We start from the raw sequence: 18,907 nt of genomic DNA, 5'->3' as shown, positions 1-18,907 counted from the left end.
CTTTTAACACACATTCATTCTGTGCTAGGAAAGCGTACTGCTTTTATTTAATTAATAATAATAAAAATAAATACATAAACAATCGAAGTGATAGCTTTGGTGTCTGGGCATATGTGTGTATATGTGTGTCTGTATAAAAGAAAAATGTTTTTTCTTTTTACACGCTTTATATTAGCTTCACCTGTATGTTTGTTTGTTTGTATGTTTGTTTGTATGTTTGTAACCGACTCCTTTGGGTGCGATTTTGACCCACTTTAAACGGCCAGATTTCATTCAAACTTTGTAGATTTATCGAGGACTGATGACAATACACTAATTTGATAAGATTATTCCATTATTCAATTTGCAAAATAAGATTTTTGTCAATTTATATAATTTCACAAGAAAGAGTTCGCATATGAGCAAAATGGTTTTCTTTACAATGTGCGAACTCTTTTCTTTCAGTTTGTCTTTGGTGCGATATAAACAAAGCCTACTAAATATTGTGACATTTAATTAAATGAAAAGTGAGAATGGGTTATGTTTATTGTGAGCAATATACTTTCTTGAAGAGAATATTATCTATATTTGTAAAAATATGAAAAAAAAAAACCTGAAATAAGGGCTTTAAATGTTGTTTCTTTCGTTAAATAGAGAAACACAATTACGTCTTTGTTTCATTTTACCAATAAACCAAGAGTGAAACATTATTATAAAACAACATTTTCTGCAAATATTTCACGAAACATGGAAAAATTTAAGTTTGATTTTGCTGTGAAACCAACAGCAGATGGGAAATCAAACACCATTATGCATAACCTCAATAGCTACACCTGATGGGCAGATTTTTGAAATTCCACTTGAACACCTGCAAATCTACACCAAGCAGTTACAAATACTCCAAACTATGCCAAGGTCAGTAACTCATTAAATAAAAGACATCAAACACGGAAAATATGGATAAGTTTGACAAATGATATAATAAAATCATATTTGGATAGAGAGCAAAACTTACAGTTTAAGTATTTTTACCTGGAAGAAATTAAGGAAATAATTTTTAAAATAAGCTTAAAACAATAATGAATGAAAAATACTAGTATTATTGTGAAAAAGGGTGGGGCGCTTTGGTCCATATTTGTCGGAAGGCTCTGGGAATCCCAGTCCGGTCTATCCGAATTTTTCTCACATATTGTATACACTCTCATTGAGCAGGTCCTTTCCTCATACTTTATCAATACTTATCCTTGCCAAAATTCCTGTTACGTAAATGTAGAAAGCTTCACGTAATAATTAATCCGTAACTCCCATCCTTTCCTGCTTCACAGCATTAATTTCGTACAGTATGTAAGACTGGTCGATATCACTTGTTCGTCAATAACCTTATACCATTAAGTCTCACTGTATATATTGAAAACGTTAAAATTTTTGAATGGCTTCTAAAATCGAGATTGACTATCAATACAGCTGTACACATTAATAATTTGTAAAATAATTACAGTTACTTATAGTTATCACGGAATTAATAGTAGATTAGAACAAATAACAGTTTAAAAAATTAAAAAACACGCTTTTATAAATAAACAAAACTAAAAAGTAAAAAATAAATAAGAGTTTAAAAACTAAAAAACACGCTTTTATAGAAAATCTAACTAAAAAATAGAAAATAAATTTAATTTAAAAATAGTGTAAAATAAAAAAATGTATTTTATTTATAAAAAAAGCGTGGGGTGCTTTTTAAGATATTATCAAAATGATAATCCTTCTACTCATATCTGTCAGTAAAATAATTATAACTATTGACACCATGCACCCCACGTTTTTTAAAAATAAAATACATTTTTTTTATTTTACACTATTTTAAAATTAAATTTATTATTCAAGCTTCATTAAATTTTACACACAAAACTAGAAGAAGGCCACTATATAAACAATATTTAGAAAAATAACCCTCCTCACTTTTAAAGATAATTTTGTTACGTACGTCTGGATGAAAGTTTTCACACCTAATATTTAAAATAAAATAAAAAAATTACTGTCTACGCATGACGTCGAAAAAAATAAAAAAGACCCCAATCACTCCCTCCTAGTGGTTTAGGCCCCTATATTTCTTAACTGAAAGAAACTGTACTAATGAGTGCAAATAAAAGTAAATTTATCAATTAAATTGTAGTTTTCATTTTACTCCTTCTTTGTATCCATACAAAATAGTGATAATCCAATAATTTTTATTTTATTTTATTCATAAAAGTATGCAATCATTTCATCCATGTTTTGTTATGACGTCACGTTAAACTATCGTCCGTAAACCGACTTTACAGACAACCAATTTTTTTTTAACTATCAGCTCGCTTACATGAGGGATGGTTCCTTCCTTACATTTATCGCTTACATGAGCAAATGAGCAAAAAAAATTTTTTCTACTGCGCAGCTTGGCCGTACAGTCTACCTCTTCCGTCCCCATAATCTCGCAAGGAGATGACCACTTGAGCTGATAACAGTCTCCCATGCAGCATTGCGCAAGTTCGCGTGTCTCGAGGTCGCGTCTTGTCGCCGTCGCGTCGCGTCGGTCTGAAGTCCCAGAGCGCGATGACGTAATGACGATGTTGACGATGACGACGAAGAGGGGGGAGGGGGGATCTCGGCCTCGGCTCGAGTCAGACGCGCGTCGGCGACACAACAGCTGAAGCGCAGCCGCTGCGTGTCCGTGGCTGTCCGTGGCTGTCCGTGGCTGTCCGTGGCTGTCCGTAGCTGTCCGTGGCTGTCCGTGGTGAACCTCCGGTCTGTCCGTGCACCTGGCTGCGGTGTCCGTCCAGAGAGAGGCAGGGCTCCCGTGTTCTGGTCGAAGTGTTTAGAAAAAAAACTCCAACCCAGCTCCAGCACGATGTTGATGAAAGTAAGTACTGGCTTCTTCATTTATAAAACCATTAAAAAAGTTCTAAACAAATTTAGAAAAAAAAAAATTGGTTGCCTGTAAAGTCGGTTTACGGTCGATAGTTTAACGTGACAACGTCATAACAAAACATTGATGAAATGATTGCATAATTTTGTGAATAAAATTGAATCATTTTTATTTTAATAATAAAAGAATAAATACTTGAAATTAAACTTGTAATCAGATTTTTAAAATGCAAGAATAATTAACCTTTATTACCGAAATTGTTGTTGTAATAAGCAATGAAAACCACATTAACTTTTTAGTTCACTTTATAAACAGTCGAGTGGAAGAGAGATAGATGCGGTGCCAGCGTACAATGAGCGTAACGGGACACTTTTTCGTGCGTGCAGCCGGCGTTCATCGATTAATAGACGTTGTCACGTCAAAATATGTCAGCCATTTCATTACTCTTTTTTATATTTCTGTTTGGATAATTCTGACGCAGAATAATAATTCCATAAAACCTAAAAAAAAAAAAAAATTCAATAATGCCTTTTCATACTTATTTACATGTTTTTCCAAACAACCTGTAAGAGGGCGCTGTGATATTTAAAATTGTTTACCGTTTCAACGATTGGTTGTTAGGTTACAAACGTTAGCGAAATATTCAAAGTGAGGTTATGTTAGATACGTTAAAAGTACTGTTGTTGTCTAGGTAAGTTAACTACATTCAAATTACGGTAAAATAGGGTAGCAAAAATTTTAATTGATGTGTGTGGCTAACCTAATTATCCTGAAAAATGCCGTTTAGTGTTTTTAATGTTGCTAACCAAACCTAACCAACCATTTATACTAATTTACTGTATTTTAAATGCAAGTTTCATAACTTAACTAATCTTTCACAGCATCTCTCAGTGTTTTAAATAACGTAACGCAACATTCTATTCAAATGGTAAACTACCGGTAAACTACTTGAAATAGCTCAATGCCAATTTTCAAATACAGAAAATATCATGCTTGATAATAATGTTTGATTTTATCTTCATAGTTTAATTACTTTTGTGATGGATTTCTACTGGCCTAACATGACACAGTGATTATTTACTCATTATACATACGCCAATGAAGGTTATGATAGAAAAGAGCACTGAATTAATATTAATTTTTATAAACTTTCGATAAATGCATACTTTTCCCTACACAAAGATAAATATTTTTTTTTCTGATCTCGCACGTTTACAATAAATGAAAAATTGCAAATATTTCACAATTTCAAGCAATTCAAATAAATTAATTTCAAGATCTTGCTATTTCTGCCCCCTCCAATTCTTTGCTCGTGATGCACTGATATATTCTTCCAACTCAAATGTTACTCTTGACTTTATGTGTTAAAAAATAAACTGTTAATTAATTAAATACTTAAATATAATCATTATTTCCATATCTGCATTAAAAATTAATTGTTATATTTTAGAATATTTGTAAGGTAAAAAGTTTAAAAATAACAGCCTTTATAACAGTATGAAGGAAATTATGATCTTTGTAATAGTTGTTTTTGTACATATATTTATTTTTTTCGAAATTTTTTAAATTTTTTTAATATATATTTTTATATCTCTGATAGGTATTGATTCTGTAAAGTTAAATGAAAATTAAGAAAAAAATAATTTTCGAATTTTTCTTGAATTTGTTTTATGTATTATAGGAATAGTTATGTTTTCTCAGGGGGGGGGGTCGATTTATTTTTAATTGAGATAGTTCAAGTTCAAGTAGAGTTTATAGATCAAGAGAATCTATGTTTAGAAATTTTCTGTATGTTTGTATGGAATTTTCTTGACTTTAATGAAATGTTGGTCACCTTTTTTTAAAGTCGATATCAGATGTGTTATAGACAAGGACGTCTGTCGTGATGGTCAAGGTCACAAGATTCAAATTGTACGAGATGACGTAATGGCAAAATATATTATTTTGGCAATAATTAGAGACCTGAAAAATTCACGGGTTCATTTCGTGTTATGCTAAAATTCAAATAATTATTACCTTAGTGCTGCTTCTTCCATTGGTCCACTGTTAAATCTGTAGGACTGAGGGCCAATTAGAGACCCTCACTCATTGAAGTGTCGAATCACAAACCACCCAGTCGAGACGACTCACAAGTCAGCGGCCAATGAAAACAGTTGGCATTTGCCCGAGCGCGTAGAGGATATTGGAGTCCATCCCTGGAGGTCATTGAACCCGCGAATTTTTCCGGTCTCTAGCAATAATTAGTTCTTCAGCGTCTGTATTTCTGTTCCAGACGCCGCACCTCAGACTGTTACTCGCGCTCGTCGCGTGCGCGAGCTTGGCTGCCGAGACGGACGGCGCCAGGATCCTGGGGGTGTTCCACTACAACGGCAAGAGCCACTTCATGGTGTTCGAGTCGCTGATGAAGGCCCTGGCCGCCAGGGGCCACCAGGTGGACGTCCTCAGCCACTTCCCGCAGAAGACGCCCGTCCCGAACTACACGGACATCGACGTGTCCGGCACGGCGCCCGACGTGCTGGACAACATCACCATCGACATGGCGCTCAGCTGGAGGATGTTCTCCATGGCGGACTTCATCTGGGTGGACACGAGGGAGGTCTGCCGCCGGGCGCTGGACCACATCAACGTTCAGGCGCTGCTGCGCTCCTCCGCGGGCTACGACCTAGTCGTCACGGAGATCTTCGGCAGCGAGTGCGCCGTCGGTTTCGCGCGCAGGTTCGGCGCGCCGCTGGTCCACGTCATCTCCAGCGTGGCTCTCCCTTGGACGCACGCGCGCATCGGGAACCCGGACCACCCTGCCTACGTTCCCAGCTACTTCCTGCCCTACACGCACAGGATGGACTTCTTTCAGCGGCTCGCCAACACGGTGCTGGGCGCGTACTTCCGCGCGGGGAACTACTTCTACAACGAGCGTCCCACGAGTGCGCTGATGAGGCGCTACTTCGGGGAAGACGTCCCGAGCGTGGAGGAACTGGTGGCCAACAGCAGCCTGGTGCTCGTCAACAGCCACTTCTCAATCAACTGGCCGAGACCCGCCGTTCCGGCGTTCGTGGAGGTCGGCGGGATGCACATCCAGGAGCCGAAGAAACTGCCTCAGGTAGCGTCCGACCTCACAAGACCGAGTAGCCTAAGATGTCCTTCAAGTTCTGTCCCTGCGGAACACGCCCGAATATTCACCTTTCCGCGGGAAAAATGAGTTCAAATATTAAAAGTGGTCGGTTGGGTTAGCTACATTAAAACACTTTAAAACACCATGGACGGTTAGTTAGGTTAGTATATAGCTACATTTTAAAAATAAACAGAGAAATATAAATATATATAAATGAACCCAAGGTTGGCCGATGATGAATATTCGGGCGTGTTCGGGCAGGGACAGAACTTGATGCACATCTTAGGCTTCCCGGACAAGACCTATGGTATTTATTAGTCATGCAAGAAAACCAACTGCAGTCTTACTTGGTTTGGTTTCTTTGAATATCCTGTACTTGTTCTTGAAACCTTTTTCCGTGACAACGTCTAATAAATCGATTAATGCCGGCTGCAAGCAAGAAAAAAGTGTCCCGTTACGCACATTGTTCCGTTACGCTGTGTCCCGTTACGCTCATTGTAATGCTTGCGCCGCATCTATCTCTCTTCCACTCGATTGGAGCAACCATCGATTTGACTTTTCCGATGCACATTAAACTTGAAACACTCCCATTCGTTTCCTACTTTTCATACCATCGCCCTATCCTTAACAGAATAACACAGATTGGAAGAAGTTAAATAGAAAACATGTATAAAAGTTATAGTTAAAATAATCTCTTCGCAAATAAAAGTAAACTTATCAATTAAATTGTAGATTTCATTTCACTTTGTATCCATACAAAACAGTGATAATTCAATAAAAATGATTCATAAAAGTATGCAAACATTTCATCAATGTTTTGTTATGACGTTGTCACGTTAAACTATCGTCCGTAAACCGACTTTACAGACAACCATTTTTTTTCTGAAGCAAAAAAATAAAACAATAATAATGTGATACAAATAATCTACCCTTGCATTACTATGGGATCCAGATACCCAATATTCTCTCTCTCTCTCTCGCTTTTTTTTTTTTTTAGATATTAAGTTCTTAAATATTTTTTTTAAAAATCAGACAATAATGCGTCCAAAAAAGAATGTGACATCACAGGAAATCTTTGCATGAAGTTAATTTCTATATTTGATAAAAAAAAAAAAGCACAATTGTAATTAGTTTGTTTCCTAATACCGGATACTCATAGATTTAAAGCCATAAAATATTATTCCTTGCGTCTCCTCTAGCTCTATTATTTTTAGTAAATGAATGAGTCAAGTGTTTACTGATATATGTTACTTTGCTTTAGTTTTAATTGGGTATTATAATAATTAATAACATTCTAGTAATTATAGTTGAATGTTACTGACTTTTTTTGTTACTATACCTCGTTTTCCTTTTTTTTTTTTTTTTTTTTTTAAGGATCTTGAAAAGTTTTTAAACGAATCTACACATGGAGTGGTGTATTTCAATTTGGGTTCATTGGTTCGAGTTCAGACATTTCCAGAAGATAAACTGAATGCCCTGTTAGACGCATTTGGTGCTTTACCAGAAAGGGTTCTGATGAAATACACTGGAGACTCATTGCCTGGAAAACCAGACAACGTCATGACCAGCAAGTGGATCCCACAGATGGGTGTCTTAAGTAAGTTTTAAGTATTCTAGAAAAATCTAATTGAATATTATATGTTACTCCAATTAAGAATTTTGTTACAGTTAAACTATAACAATATTTCAATATTATTTGCATCTTGACAATCCCGAAATAATACAATTAAATGAATCTTACTAGTCAAACGATATTTAATTATAAATTTTGTAGTAAACCTATGTTTTGAAAGACTTTAATTGGGGGGGGGGGGGGGGGGGGGGCCCTACAAAAACTAATACGTAAGTGATGTAGGGATCCTAAGTGATTTTAAAATAAAAGTTATTACACTTTTTTTTACACGATGGTAGTTTGCCGTTCATACTCTGTCATGAAAAACAATGTTTTATGGAGAAATCGAAGAAATAAGAGGCTAACCTGATGTTCCCAGTTTTACCACATGTAGCATGCAAGAAATGGTTTGAATTTCTTTCAGAAAATATTAATTAATTTTACCTGGCATTTCAAAATTCTCAAATTTGTTACGATTTTGATAGCCAAGAAACATGAAATGAGTTTTTGTGATAGAAATGCAAACCATATAATGAAATAGCCAGTGGTATTGCAGTTAAACCTAAAAAGTTTCAATTCTGCAATAAATTAAATTCCCCTTATTTGTACAACCCAAAAACTTTCAAAATGTAACTTTGACAGTTAATTATGCAAAAAGTATGCGCTGTATATATTTTTCATTTCGTGAAAGTTAAACAATTGAAAAAGTCTAAAAGTTGATCAGTGATTAATATAAATATAAAATCATTACCCGAAATGGGAGGCACCCACTTAATACGTTATGTATTAATTCACACTCCCTAAAACCCAAAAACCTACGATCTAGAACAAGTCTTTAGATTGTAACTGTGCCGAAACCTCTCAACACTTCAGGTGATCCTGATAGTGTATACCTTCAAAGCAGGGGCGCAACAAACTAAATTTCCAAAAGGTGTTGGGGAGGGGGGGGGAATATACCTTTTTTTTTATAAAGAATCATCGATCCCCCCTATTGAAGCGGGGGGTTCCCCCGGGAAAATTTGTATTTCAAGGTGGATATTGGTGCTATTTAAGCAGTTTTATTATCTAAAAATTGATTGCACAGCACTTTATTTGTCCCCGTTTGCCCCCCCCCCCCCCCTGTTGTTGCGGTTCTTGAAGTGAAACTTCTTCACCGCCGGTAGGATAGGTCGAAATAAATACGTCATCGTCAGAGCGTAACGAGAGTTTGACTCTCAGAGGCCAACGAAAAGTGCAAGAACAAGGATGGTCCAAGAGGGGTAGGTGGCTCAGGATTGGAGCGCTCGACGGAATTTTTCATCATAGCAGACATGTAGCCTATATTCTCACACTTGTATACTTGCGCACTTGCTCGAGAGCATACTTGCTCACGTTCATGCACCTCCAGCTATGAAGTATTTTTTTTACAACTTTGACAGTAATTCACTAAGTTAAACAGGGTGTTCAACACTCCCAAAGGGAAGCCCGTGTGTGAATGCATCTAGTCACTTTTAATCTACGAGAGGTATTTTTGACTAACGTAAACATTACAAAAATTGTAATCATTGACGAATAAATAAATAAAAAAAATACTTATGAAATCTTACAATAGTTTTAATGAAGTAAAAAGTTAAAAAAATATATATTTAAAGGGAATAAGTACAAATATTATCCAACCAAAAATTGACATAAATTTTTATTTGAAATTTATTTATTTTTGTTTTGTTTTTAATTGCTCAGGAATAATAACTAAATTTTTTGGAGCTTAGATTTTGAAGATATCTGTGAAATTTTGTTATGAAATACCGAATGATGAAAGTATGAAATTTTACTTGTACCGCGCGTATCCTCCAACGCTCGTTTGTATGTGTGTGTGTGTTTTTGACGTGACAACGTCTAATAAATCGATGAACGCCGGCTGCACGCACGAAAAAGGATGACTCATTGTCCCGTTACTCTCATTGTCCCGTTACGCTCATTGTACGCTTGCGCCGCATCTATCTCTCTTCCACTCGATTGGACCAACCATCGATTTGACCTTTTTCGAGGCACATTAAACTTGAAACACTCCCATTCGTTTCCCACTTTTATATATCATCGTCCTATCATTTAACAGAATAACACAGATTGGAAGAAATTTAAATAGCAAACATGTATAAAAGTTACAGTTAAAATAATCTCTTCGTTAAAGTAATAAATATATTTGAATTAATGAGTGCAAATAAAAAGTAAATTTATCAATAATTAAATTGTAGATTTCATTTCACTCCTTCTTCGTATCCATACAAAATAGTTATAATTCAATAAAAAAATGATTCAATTTTATTCATAAAAGCATGCAATCATTTCATCAGTGTTTTTGTTATGACGTTGTCACGTTGAACTATCGTCCGTAAACCGACTTTACAGACAACCAATTTTTTCCCCAGATAGCTGTGTCTGATACTATTGGATGTCGGCAGGTCACCCGAAGACCAAGGTGTTCGTGAGCCACGGAGGCCTGGGCAGCACGCATGAGACGGTGCACTCCGGCGTGCCCGTGGTAGGCATGCCGTTGTTCGCCGACCAGGAGTCCAACATCAACAACCTGCGGGAGCTGGGGATGGCCGCGATGCTGCGCTACGAGGACCTGACGAAGGACAGCCTGCTGCGAGCGATACGGACTGTGATCGACAACAGCAGGTGGGTCTGGGGGTGGTCCCGTCAGACGCACGGGAATTTTTTTTTTTTTTTTAACCCACTGGTCACGCCTGCTGTTCGGCGCCTTGTAACTTTCCCGGACGTGTGTTCATCAGCAAGAATTGCTTTTTGTCTGGGCAGTCCCTGCCACCCGTCAAATCCATGCCCCGCAATTTGCAAAAAAAAACAACCGCTATAAAACCCGGGCTTATATTCCTCTCACGTCACGAAAGTAATTAGAAGTTAGATGAACAAAAATATTTTAGCGACGTTACAAAATTTTCCATGCACGTAACAATTTTTTTTTTGACGTGACAACGTCTATTAAATTGATGAACGCCGGCTGCACACACGAAAAAGTGTTCCGTTACGCACATTGTTCCGTTACGCTGTGTCCCGTTACGCTCATTGTACGCTTGCACCGCATATATCTCTCTTCCACTCGACTGTTTATAAAGTGAAGTGATAAGTTAATGTGGTTTTCATTGCTTATTACAACAACAATTTCGGCAATGAAGGTTAATTATTCTTGCATTTTAAAAATCTGATTAATTGTATAATTTCAAGTGTTTATTCTTTTATTATTAAAATAAAAATGATTCACTTTTATTCATAAAAGTATGCAATAATTTCATCAATGTTTTGTTATGACGTTGTCACGTTAAACTATCGTTCGTAAACCGACTTTACAGACAACCAATTTTTTTTTTTGTAAAATGTTTTTGGAACCTAGTGGGTTTCGCTGAGGGCCACTCTGACCGAGCGCTGACCTCCGTAGCGCAGTTGCATGCACTCCGGGTTACGGTGCGAAGGGTCCTGGGTTCGAGCACCGGGTAAGGTACACTACAGTTAGTTAACTATGAGTACGTTACACGCTCAAGAGTGAGACTGTAACCAATCCGCAGGTATACCCGTAACTGCAAAATCCGTACTTAATACGAATAACCATGTAATCTTTGCGACTGAAAATGAGACTGCGTTTACTTTGGGCCTGTACGAGCAACCTCGATTGAAAATGTGCGCATTCGCACACGCGTTTGCGCGCAATACTTATGAATAGGGGCACGCATTTTTCGCGAATAAATCTGAACACCCATTAGACTGCAACAAGATATACTCACACCAGCGGTTTCTTCCTTGTGTTTGGCTGACGTCTGCGAGGGAAGTCGTTGCCTTATTTGACCGAGCCACCCAGGACTTGTTTGCTTCCGCACTGACTCACTGTGATTGGTGTTGTAACAATCGATATTGACCTGAAAGAAACTCGCCCAATCACGAGACACAGGCGATGCTACAGTGTTTTAACTTTCAGCTAGCCTCGGAATCATTTCGCGAAATATGCATGCCCCTACAGTTATGAAGTGGGTTTGACTGCTGGATCAGAATCAAATGCACTGCCAATACTACAACACAAACAGCAGTATACACAATGCTACCACGACTGTATTGTGCAACACAGCACCCACACTACAGCGGAATACATCACCGAGTGGCAGGCTGCAAACGCAACCATATATCACGAAATAACACGCTACTAACCTCAACACGAGCACTCCACATACTGCGTACGGTATGAAGAACGCAGCGCTATCTCTACATTTCAACGCTAACTAAGTATTTTCAGAATTATAATACGTATTTTTTTAAGTCTTCATTATTTCATTTTATAACTATAAATTACAACATAAAGAATTAAAGTATAGGTCGTACTAAATTTATTTGCAACATAAGAATAGATGAATTTGTACGATACCGAGGTTCGATTTCAGATGCTTACACATCACTGGCGTGTACAGGTTTTTGTTTCGATAGCTGGTTCTCGTAGTTGGATTTGGTTTAATTTTTCTTAAGCTAACCGCGGCAGTGGCGTGCACCGCTAGGAGAGGCGCGTGCAAGTGAGCTAGCGTCGGCAGTGGCGTAGCAAGCGGGTGGCAGGGATGGCCGGGGGAGGGGGCAGAATTGTATCCCCTTGGAAAGGGCACCTTTCAATCTTTTTGTGGCGGTAGTGTAGCTGGGAAAAAACTGGATTTCTTAAAAATGCTTCGGTTTTAATTAATGCAAATATTGACTGGAAAGGTGTCCCCTCGGAAATGGTACCTTTCAGGTTTATTCTGTACAATGACACAGCAGAAAAATAAACTGGAAAGGTACCCTTTTCCGATTTCGGTTTTAATGCAAATTTGGACTGGAAATGTATCCCCTCGGAAAGGTTAGGTTAGGTTAGGTTAGAGGGGAAAACTTTCACGATTTTAAAGCAGAAAATAGTATGTATTTTAAGAAATTGGAAAGGGCAACCTTCCCAGTTTCTACCCAGCTGCACTAACACCATCAAAAGTATGAAAGGTGCCCTTTCCAAAGGGATACAATTCTATCGTCCCGGATGGCCCACGCCAGGGGCGCTGGAGCTGGAGGAGGGGGGGGGGGTGGTTGCCACCGCGACGGTTTCTCATTACTGAACCCTCCCCTCCTCACTTTTAACCCAAGAGGGGGCACCATCTTGAAGTCTAGCCAGGGGCGACGGTCACCTTAGCCACGCCATCTTCAAGTCTGGCCAGGGGCCGCCGGTCACCTTAGCCACGCCATCTTCAAGTCTGGCCAGGGGCCGCCGGTCACCTTAGCCACGCCATCTTCAAGTCTGGCCAGGGGCCACCGGTCACCTTAGCTACGCCAGCTTCAAGTCTGGCCAGGGGCCGCCGGTCACCTTAGCCACGCCATCTTCAAGTCTGGCCAGGGGCCACCGGTCACCTTAGCCACGCCAGCTTCAAGTCTGGCCAGGGGCCGCCGGTCACCTTAGCCACGCCATCTTCAAGTCTGGCCAGGGGCCGCCGGTCACCTTAGCCACGCCATCTTCAAGTCTGTCCATGGGCCACCGGTCACCTTAGCCACGCCATCTTCAAGTCTGGCCAGGGGCCGCCGGTCACCTTAGCCACGCCATCTTCAAGTCTGGCCAGGGGCCACCGGTCACCTTAGCCACGCCAGCTTCAAGTCTGGCCAGGGGCCGCCGGTCACCTTAGCCACGCCATCTTCAAGTCTGGCCAGGGGCCACCGGTCACCTTAGCCACGCCAGCTTCAAGTCTGGCCAGGGGCCGCCGGTCACCTTAGCCACGCCATCTTCAAGTCTGGCCAGGGGCCACCGGTCACCTTAGCCACGCCAGCTTCAAGTCTGGCCAGGGGCCGCCGGTCACCTTAGCCACGCCATCTTCAAGTCTGGCCAGGGGCCACCGGTCACCTTAGCCACGCCAGCTTCAAGTCTGGCCAGGGGCCGCCGGTCACCTTAGCCACGCCATCTTCAAGTCTGGCCAGGGGCCGCCGGTCACCTTAGCCACGCCATCTTCAAGTCTGGCCAGGGGCCACCGGTCACCTTAGCCACGCCAGCTTCAAGTCTGGCCAGGGGCCGCCGGTCACCTTAGCCACGCCATCTTCAAGTCTGGCCAGGGGCCACATGTCACCTTAGCTACGCCAGCTTCAAGTCTGGCCAGGGGCCGCCGGTCACCTTAGCCACGCCATCTTCAAGTCTGGCCAGGGGCCACCGGTCACCTTAGCTACGCCAGCTTCAAGTCTGGCCAGGGGCCGCCGGTCACCTTAGCCACGCCATCTTCAAGTCTGGCCAGGGGCCACATGTCACCTTAGCTACGCCAGCTTCAAGTCTGGCCAGGGGCGACGGTCACCTTAGCCACGCCATCTTCAATTCTGGCCAGGGGCCGCCGGTCACCTTAGCCACGCCATCTTCAATTCTGGCCAGGGGCCGCCGGTCACCTTAGCCACGCCATCTTCAATTCTGGCCAGGGGCCGCCGGTCATCTTAGCCACGCCATCTTCAATTCTGGCCAGGGGCCGCCGGTCACCTTAGCCACGCCATCTTCAATTCTGGCCAAGGGCCGCCTGTCACTTTAGCTACGCCAGCTTCAAGTCTGGCCAAGGGCCGCCGGTCACCTTAGCCACGCCATCTTCAATTCTGGCCAAGGGCCGCCGGTCACTTTAGCCACGCCAGCTTCAAGTCTGGCCAAGGGCCGCCGGTCACCTTAGCCACGCCATCTTCAATTCTGGCCAAGGGCCGCCTGTCACTTTAGCCACGCCAGCTTCAAGTCTGGCAGGGGCGCCGGTGACTGATCGTCGGACCCGGGGTGTGGTCGTGTTGTCCGCAGCTACTCGGAGAGCGCGCGGAGGGTGTCGGCGGTGTTCCGGGACCGGCCCCTGCCTCCCATGGACACGGCCGTGTACTGGGTGGAGTACGTGGCGAGGCACCGCGGCGCGCCGCACCTGAGGTCTGCCGCCGCCGGCATGCCGCTCCACCGGTACCTGCTGCTGGACGTCTTCGGCGTCCTGGCGGGCGTCCTCCTGCTCGCCGTCTGGGCGGCGCGGCGCGCGCTCCTGCTGGTCCTGAGAGTGACCCGCCCCAGGCCCAGGCCCAAGAGGGACTGAACCGCGTCGGGTCGTTACCACTACGCCGAACGCACAATAACGCCGAATACCATAAGGCCGAATGTCAAAATTGACCACAACGCCGACAGCTAGAAAAATTGCTGTGTGCCACAACGCCGAAATGCCACAACGCCGAAATGCCACAACGCCGAACGTACAATAACGCCGAATACCATAACGCCGAATGTCAAAATTGACCACAACGCCGACAGCTAGAAAAATTGCTGTGTGCCACAACGCCGAAATGCCACAACGCCGAACGTACAATAACGCCGAATACCATAACGCCGAATGTCAAAATTGACCACAACGCCGACAGCTAGAAAAATTGCTGTGTGCCACAACGCCGAAATGCCACAATGCCGAACGTACAATAACGCCGAATACCATAATGCCGAATGTCAAAATTGACCACAACGCCGACAGTTAGAAAAATTGCTGTGTACCACAACGCTGAAATACTACAACGCCGAACGTACAATAACGCCGAATACCATAACGCCGAATGTCAAAATTGACCACAACGCCGACAGCTAGAAAAATTACTGTGTGCCACAATGCCGAAATGCCACAACGCCGAACGTACAATAACGCCAAATACCATAACGCCGAATGTCAAAATTGACCACAACGCCGACAGCTAGAAAACTGCTGTGTGCCACAACGCCGAATTACCACAACGCCGAAAAATTATTTTGCGGTAGAAGGGGGGGGGGGGGGGGCACAAGAGCAAAATGAAGAAAAAAAAACTGAATGAATTTGTGTGCTAACCTTACCTAACGTAACCTTTGTAGCAGTCCTGCAATGACATTTTTCGGCGTTAATGTATTTCGGCGTTGTGGTACACAGCAGTTTTCTAGCTGTCGGCGTTGCGGTCAATTTTGACATTCGGCGTTATTGTACGTTCGGCGTTGTGGTATTTCGGCGTTGTGGTGCGTCCCCAACCGGCGTCCTTGCGACGGAAGCATCGCCCACCCCGGACTACCCGAGGTATTAGTTCGACCCTGTCCTCGTGAAACTGAATTTTCCTTTTAAAAAAAAAACGCAGTACAAGTTTTAGAAGGGTAAAACTACGGGAAGCATTCATTTCACAGACGAGAGAGCCACACCCGAAGTTCCCCGAAGTTCTTGCTCGCTTTTTTTTCCCCCCGTTCTATATCATTGTATAAACCGGTGTGGCATTAAATTTTTGCGGTCGATTAGGATTAGGTTAGCTACATTGTAAATACTTTAAAACATTTTTGGATGGTTGGTTATATTAGGTAAGTATAGCTACAGTAGAAATACTGTAAAATCATTTTTATGGTTGCTTGGCAAATAACATTTAATATGTAGCTATCCAGGACTAGGAAACCGTTTAGATGATTTTCACAGTATCTTTAATGTAGCTATCCTGACCAAATCAACCGTCCACAATTTATAAAGTATTTATAATGTAGCTTACCTAACCTTTTACAATGAACAAAAAAACAACCGAAGATGCACGTTCGGGCGTTTGGCTCTCTCGTCTGTGAAAAGAAGGCTTCCCGTTAAAATACACAGTAATTATACTTATTTCCCAACGAATACTAAACCTGAAAAGAAAAAAAACTAAGTGGTCTTCGTTATCTGAGATAACTTGGCTCTTCGTAGAAACTACACCTGATTCCGACTTCGAGTCAAGTGTTTCGTTTTTGCTGTATATTCAAAAAAATATTCTGAATGTTTTGTCAGTATGATGAGATTATTATCGTTTGATTCATGTTCAAAATACGATAACTCGGTGCCGTAAACTTTCGAAGATAAACCTTAAGTTTACCAAGACCCCTGGGTAATTTGTAACCAGGGTTCTTTGTCAATTTAAGGTGAAAATTTTAACATTGTATAGAAATCTATGTTTTTCATCCTCATAAATACAACTTTTCCTACAACTTCGTTTTAGTTTTAATACTACTGTATATGTAGATCTAATTTTTTAACCTACCAATGAAGGATTAACAAAACAAAACACCTTTAGAAATGGCGTTTCAAAAAGTGAAAAGTTAAGGTAAATGTTTACACCAACTAACATTATTGGAGCCTCTATGATTACCATAAGCAGCGAACTAGCTAGTACCGAATCGATGATAAAATTATTTCAGCTGTGTCGTGAGTCCTAATCTTATCCTTAGCAATGTCAGCCAATTTTGGTTTCAGTATTTTGAAAACCACAACTATTTCCTAACACTTAATTTTTAAAATCAAATTTTGTTAAAGCATGTTTTTATTGAATGCATGAAGTTGAAAGTGACTGGCTGCTCCAAATTGTTACCCCATGAAGTTATTTTTTTTTTAATGACTACAACCTGAATAATAATAGTCATGGACATTAACAATGTTAAAACGCGTTGCAGGCGGTTGAAATTTCGTGTGCGGATATCTTTGGAGGTTTGAGGGGGGGACGGGGGTCGAGAAACGCTCTGTTGACCTCGTTTCTCTGGAACACGCAACGGCGACCGCAGTTCATAATCACGGCCCCTTTTCCCCTCGCTGAAGAAGTCGCGCTACTGATCGCGTGCCCTCCAGAGCTGCAGACCTCCCTCCCTCCCTCCCTTCCTCCTAGGGCACTTCCCCTTCCATGCACTCTCCTTTCTCCATGGGCAAAGTGCTTCCGATCGCTGGAGGAACAAGGACACATCCGCCGGAATACGATCTTGCATTCACACACGCACACATCGCTCGTCTTCCTCTGTGAAATCACGTGGCCAGCGGGTGGCAATCCAAACAGCCAGATATATACCCACGTAGAGTTTAAAAACGCCACGATAGCTAGTTCTGCCATGATTAAAAAAAGAGCGTTAATCATTTATTATTATTAAATATCAATTTAAATGTTTATGACTCAATTAAATGTATGGATTAAATAATAAATATTTTTAAAAAGATGAACTATTATTTTATATTATTGTTTGTTAAATTATTTTTTTAAAAGGATGAACTATTATTTAATATTATTGTTTGTTAAATAAGTTTTTTTTTAACTGTAATGTGTTACCACCTAATCGCTTATATAATACCCGAAGGAAATGAAATTTGCAGGTAGGTATAATATAGTCCGTAATGTAAATAAATCCTGTGTTTATAAAGAAAAAAAACCCTAAAAGCTATCTGACAGTACATCGAGCATCCTGGCAATAAATTAATCTTGAAGTTTTTTTTTGGTTGTTATTATTACTACTACTCTACTATACGAAACTATTAAGTTATCTAGCTCCTCCGTTCGAGCGTAAATAATTTGTTATTTTCTCGCTTGCAGCGAAAAAGAAAAAACCTCTTTCCCCAATTAGTAGAGGGTGAACCTGTATGTAAATTTTATCTGGCAACAGAATGGAGCACATCCCCATTAGAATCTCTTTGTACGAGAGTGGTTGAACCTAGAGGTCCCTGACTGTTGGATCGGTCGTAATGGTCGATACGACAGAGCTCTTTTTCACTGGCCTCCACGTTCACCTTACATAACGCCATGCGATTTTTTTCCTTTGAGGCTTTATAAATGACCGTGTCTACGTTCCGCCGCTAACTAATGATTTGTCAGAGCTGAGACACAGAATTGAAGAGGCAATTGCTTGCATTACTCCGAACTTGTTAACCAAAGTGTGGGAAGAATTCGACTTTAGGCTGTATGTGTGCCGTATAACGATAGGAGTAGTATAGGAATGTATTTCCTGAAACTGGGTTCTGGGTGTGGAGCCGGGAGCCGGTCCGCCAGATTGTTTACATTGTGACGTCACGGCGGCCATCTTGGAGGAGTGTAACGGGACATAGCGTAACGGGACATAACGTAACGGGACATAACGTAACGGGACAAGTAGATCACGGCAGCCATTTTGGATCCACCATCTTGGATCCGCCATTTTGGATGACGTCATTGTGTTCTCGAAAATTCCGGCATTGTGTTATCCGCCATTTTGAATTATGACGTCACCGTTGCAACTTCCGTTACGGCCGCCATCTTTAACTTTTTTATTTATTATCCGATTTTAATGAAATTTTTTTTAAAAATTATAAAAAAATTCAAATAATAAAATTTTAATAATAAATAATTTTAAAATTTACAATTAGGACACGGAGTTGGGAGTCCTCGGATCGAACCCGACGAGGTCAAAAAAAATTAAAAATGGCGACCGATCCTTCCTCAATGGCGACTGCAGGCAGACTGACTCCCACCACTTTTTTTAAAGCATATATATCGTCACCTAGTATGATGTCAT

The 18,907-nt window shown here is 41.1% G+C and overlaps 1 protein-coding gene across 1 annotated transcript; it reads left to right on the top strand.

The window, feature by feature from the left end:
• Positions 1-2,643: 2,643 nt before the first annotated feature.
• LOC134541770 (UDP-glucosyltransferase 2-like) lies at positions 2,644-15,030 on the top strand. Its single transcript, XM_063385433.1, has 5 exons — positions 2,644-2,872; positions 5,151-5,975; positions 7,362-7,584; positions 10,041-10,260; positions 14,402-15,030. Exons 1-5 carry the CDS (start codon positions 2,861-2,863, stop codon positions 14,676-14,678), a joined length of 1,557 nt encoding a protein of 518 aa, XP_063241503.1. The 5' UTR covers positions 2,644-2,860; the 3' UTR covers positions 14,679-15,030.
• The last annotated feature ends 3,877 nt before the right edge of the window (positions 15,031-18,907 follow it).

This window comes from Bacillus rossius (genome assembly GCF_032445375.1).
Source record: "Bacillus rossius redtenbacheri isolate Brsri chromosome 4 unlocalized genomic scaffold, Brsri_v3 Brsri_v3_scf4_2, whole genome shotgun sequence".
Lineage (NCBI taxonomy): Eukaryota > Metazoa > Arthropoda > Insecta > Phasmatodea > Bacillidae > Bacillus > Bacillus rossius.
This window is presented reverse-complemented; position numbering and strand designations above follow the sequence as displayed.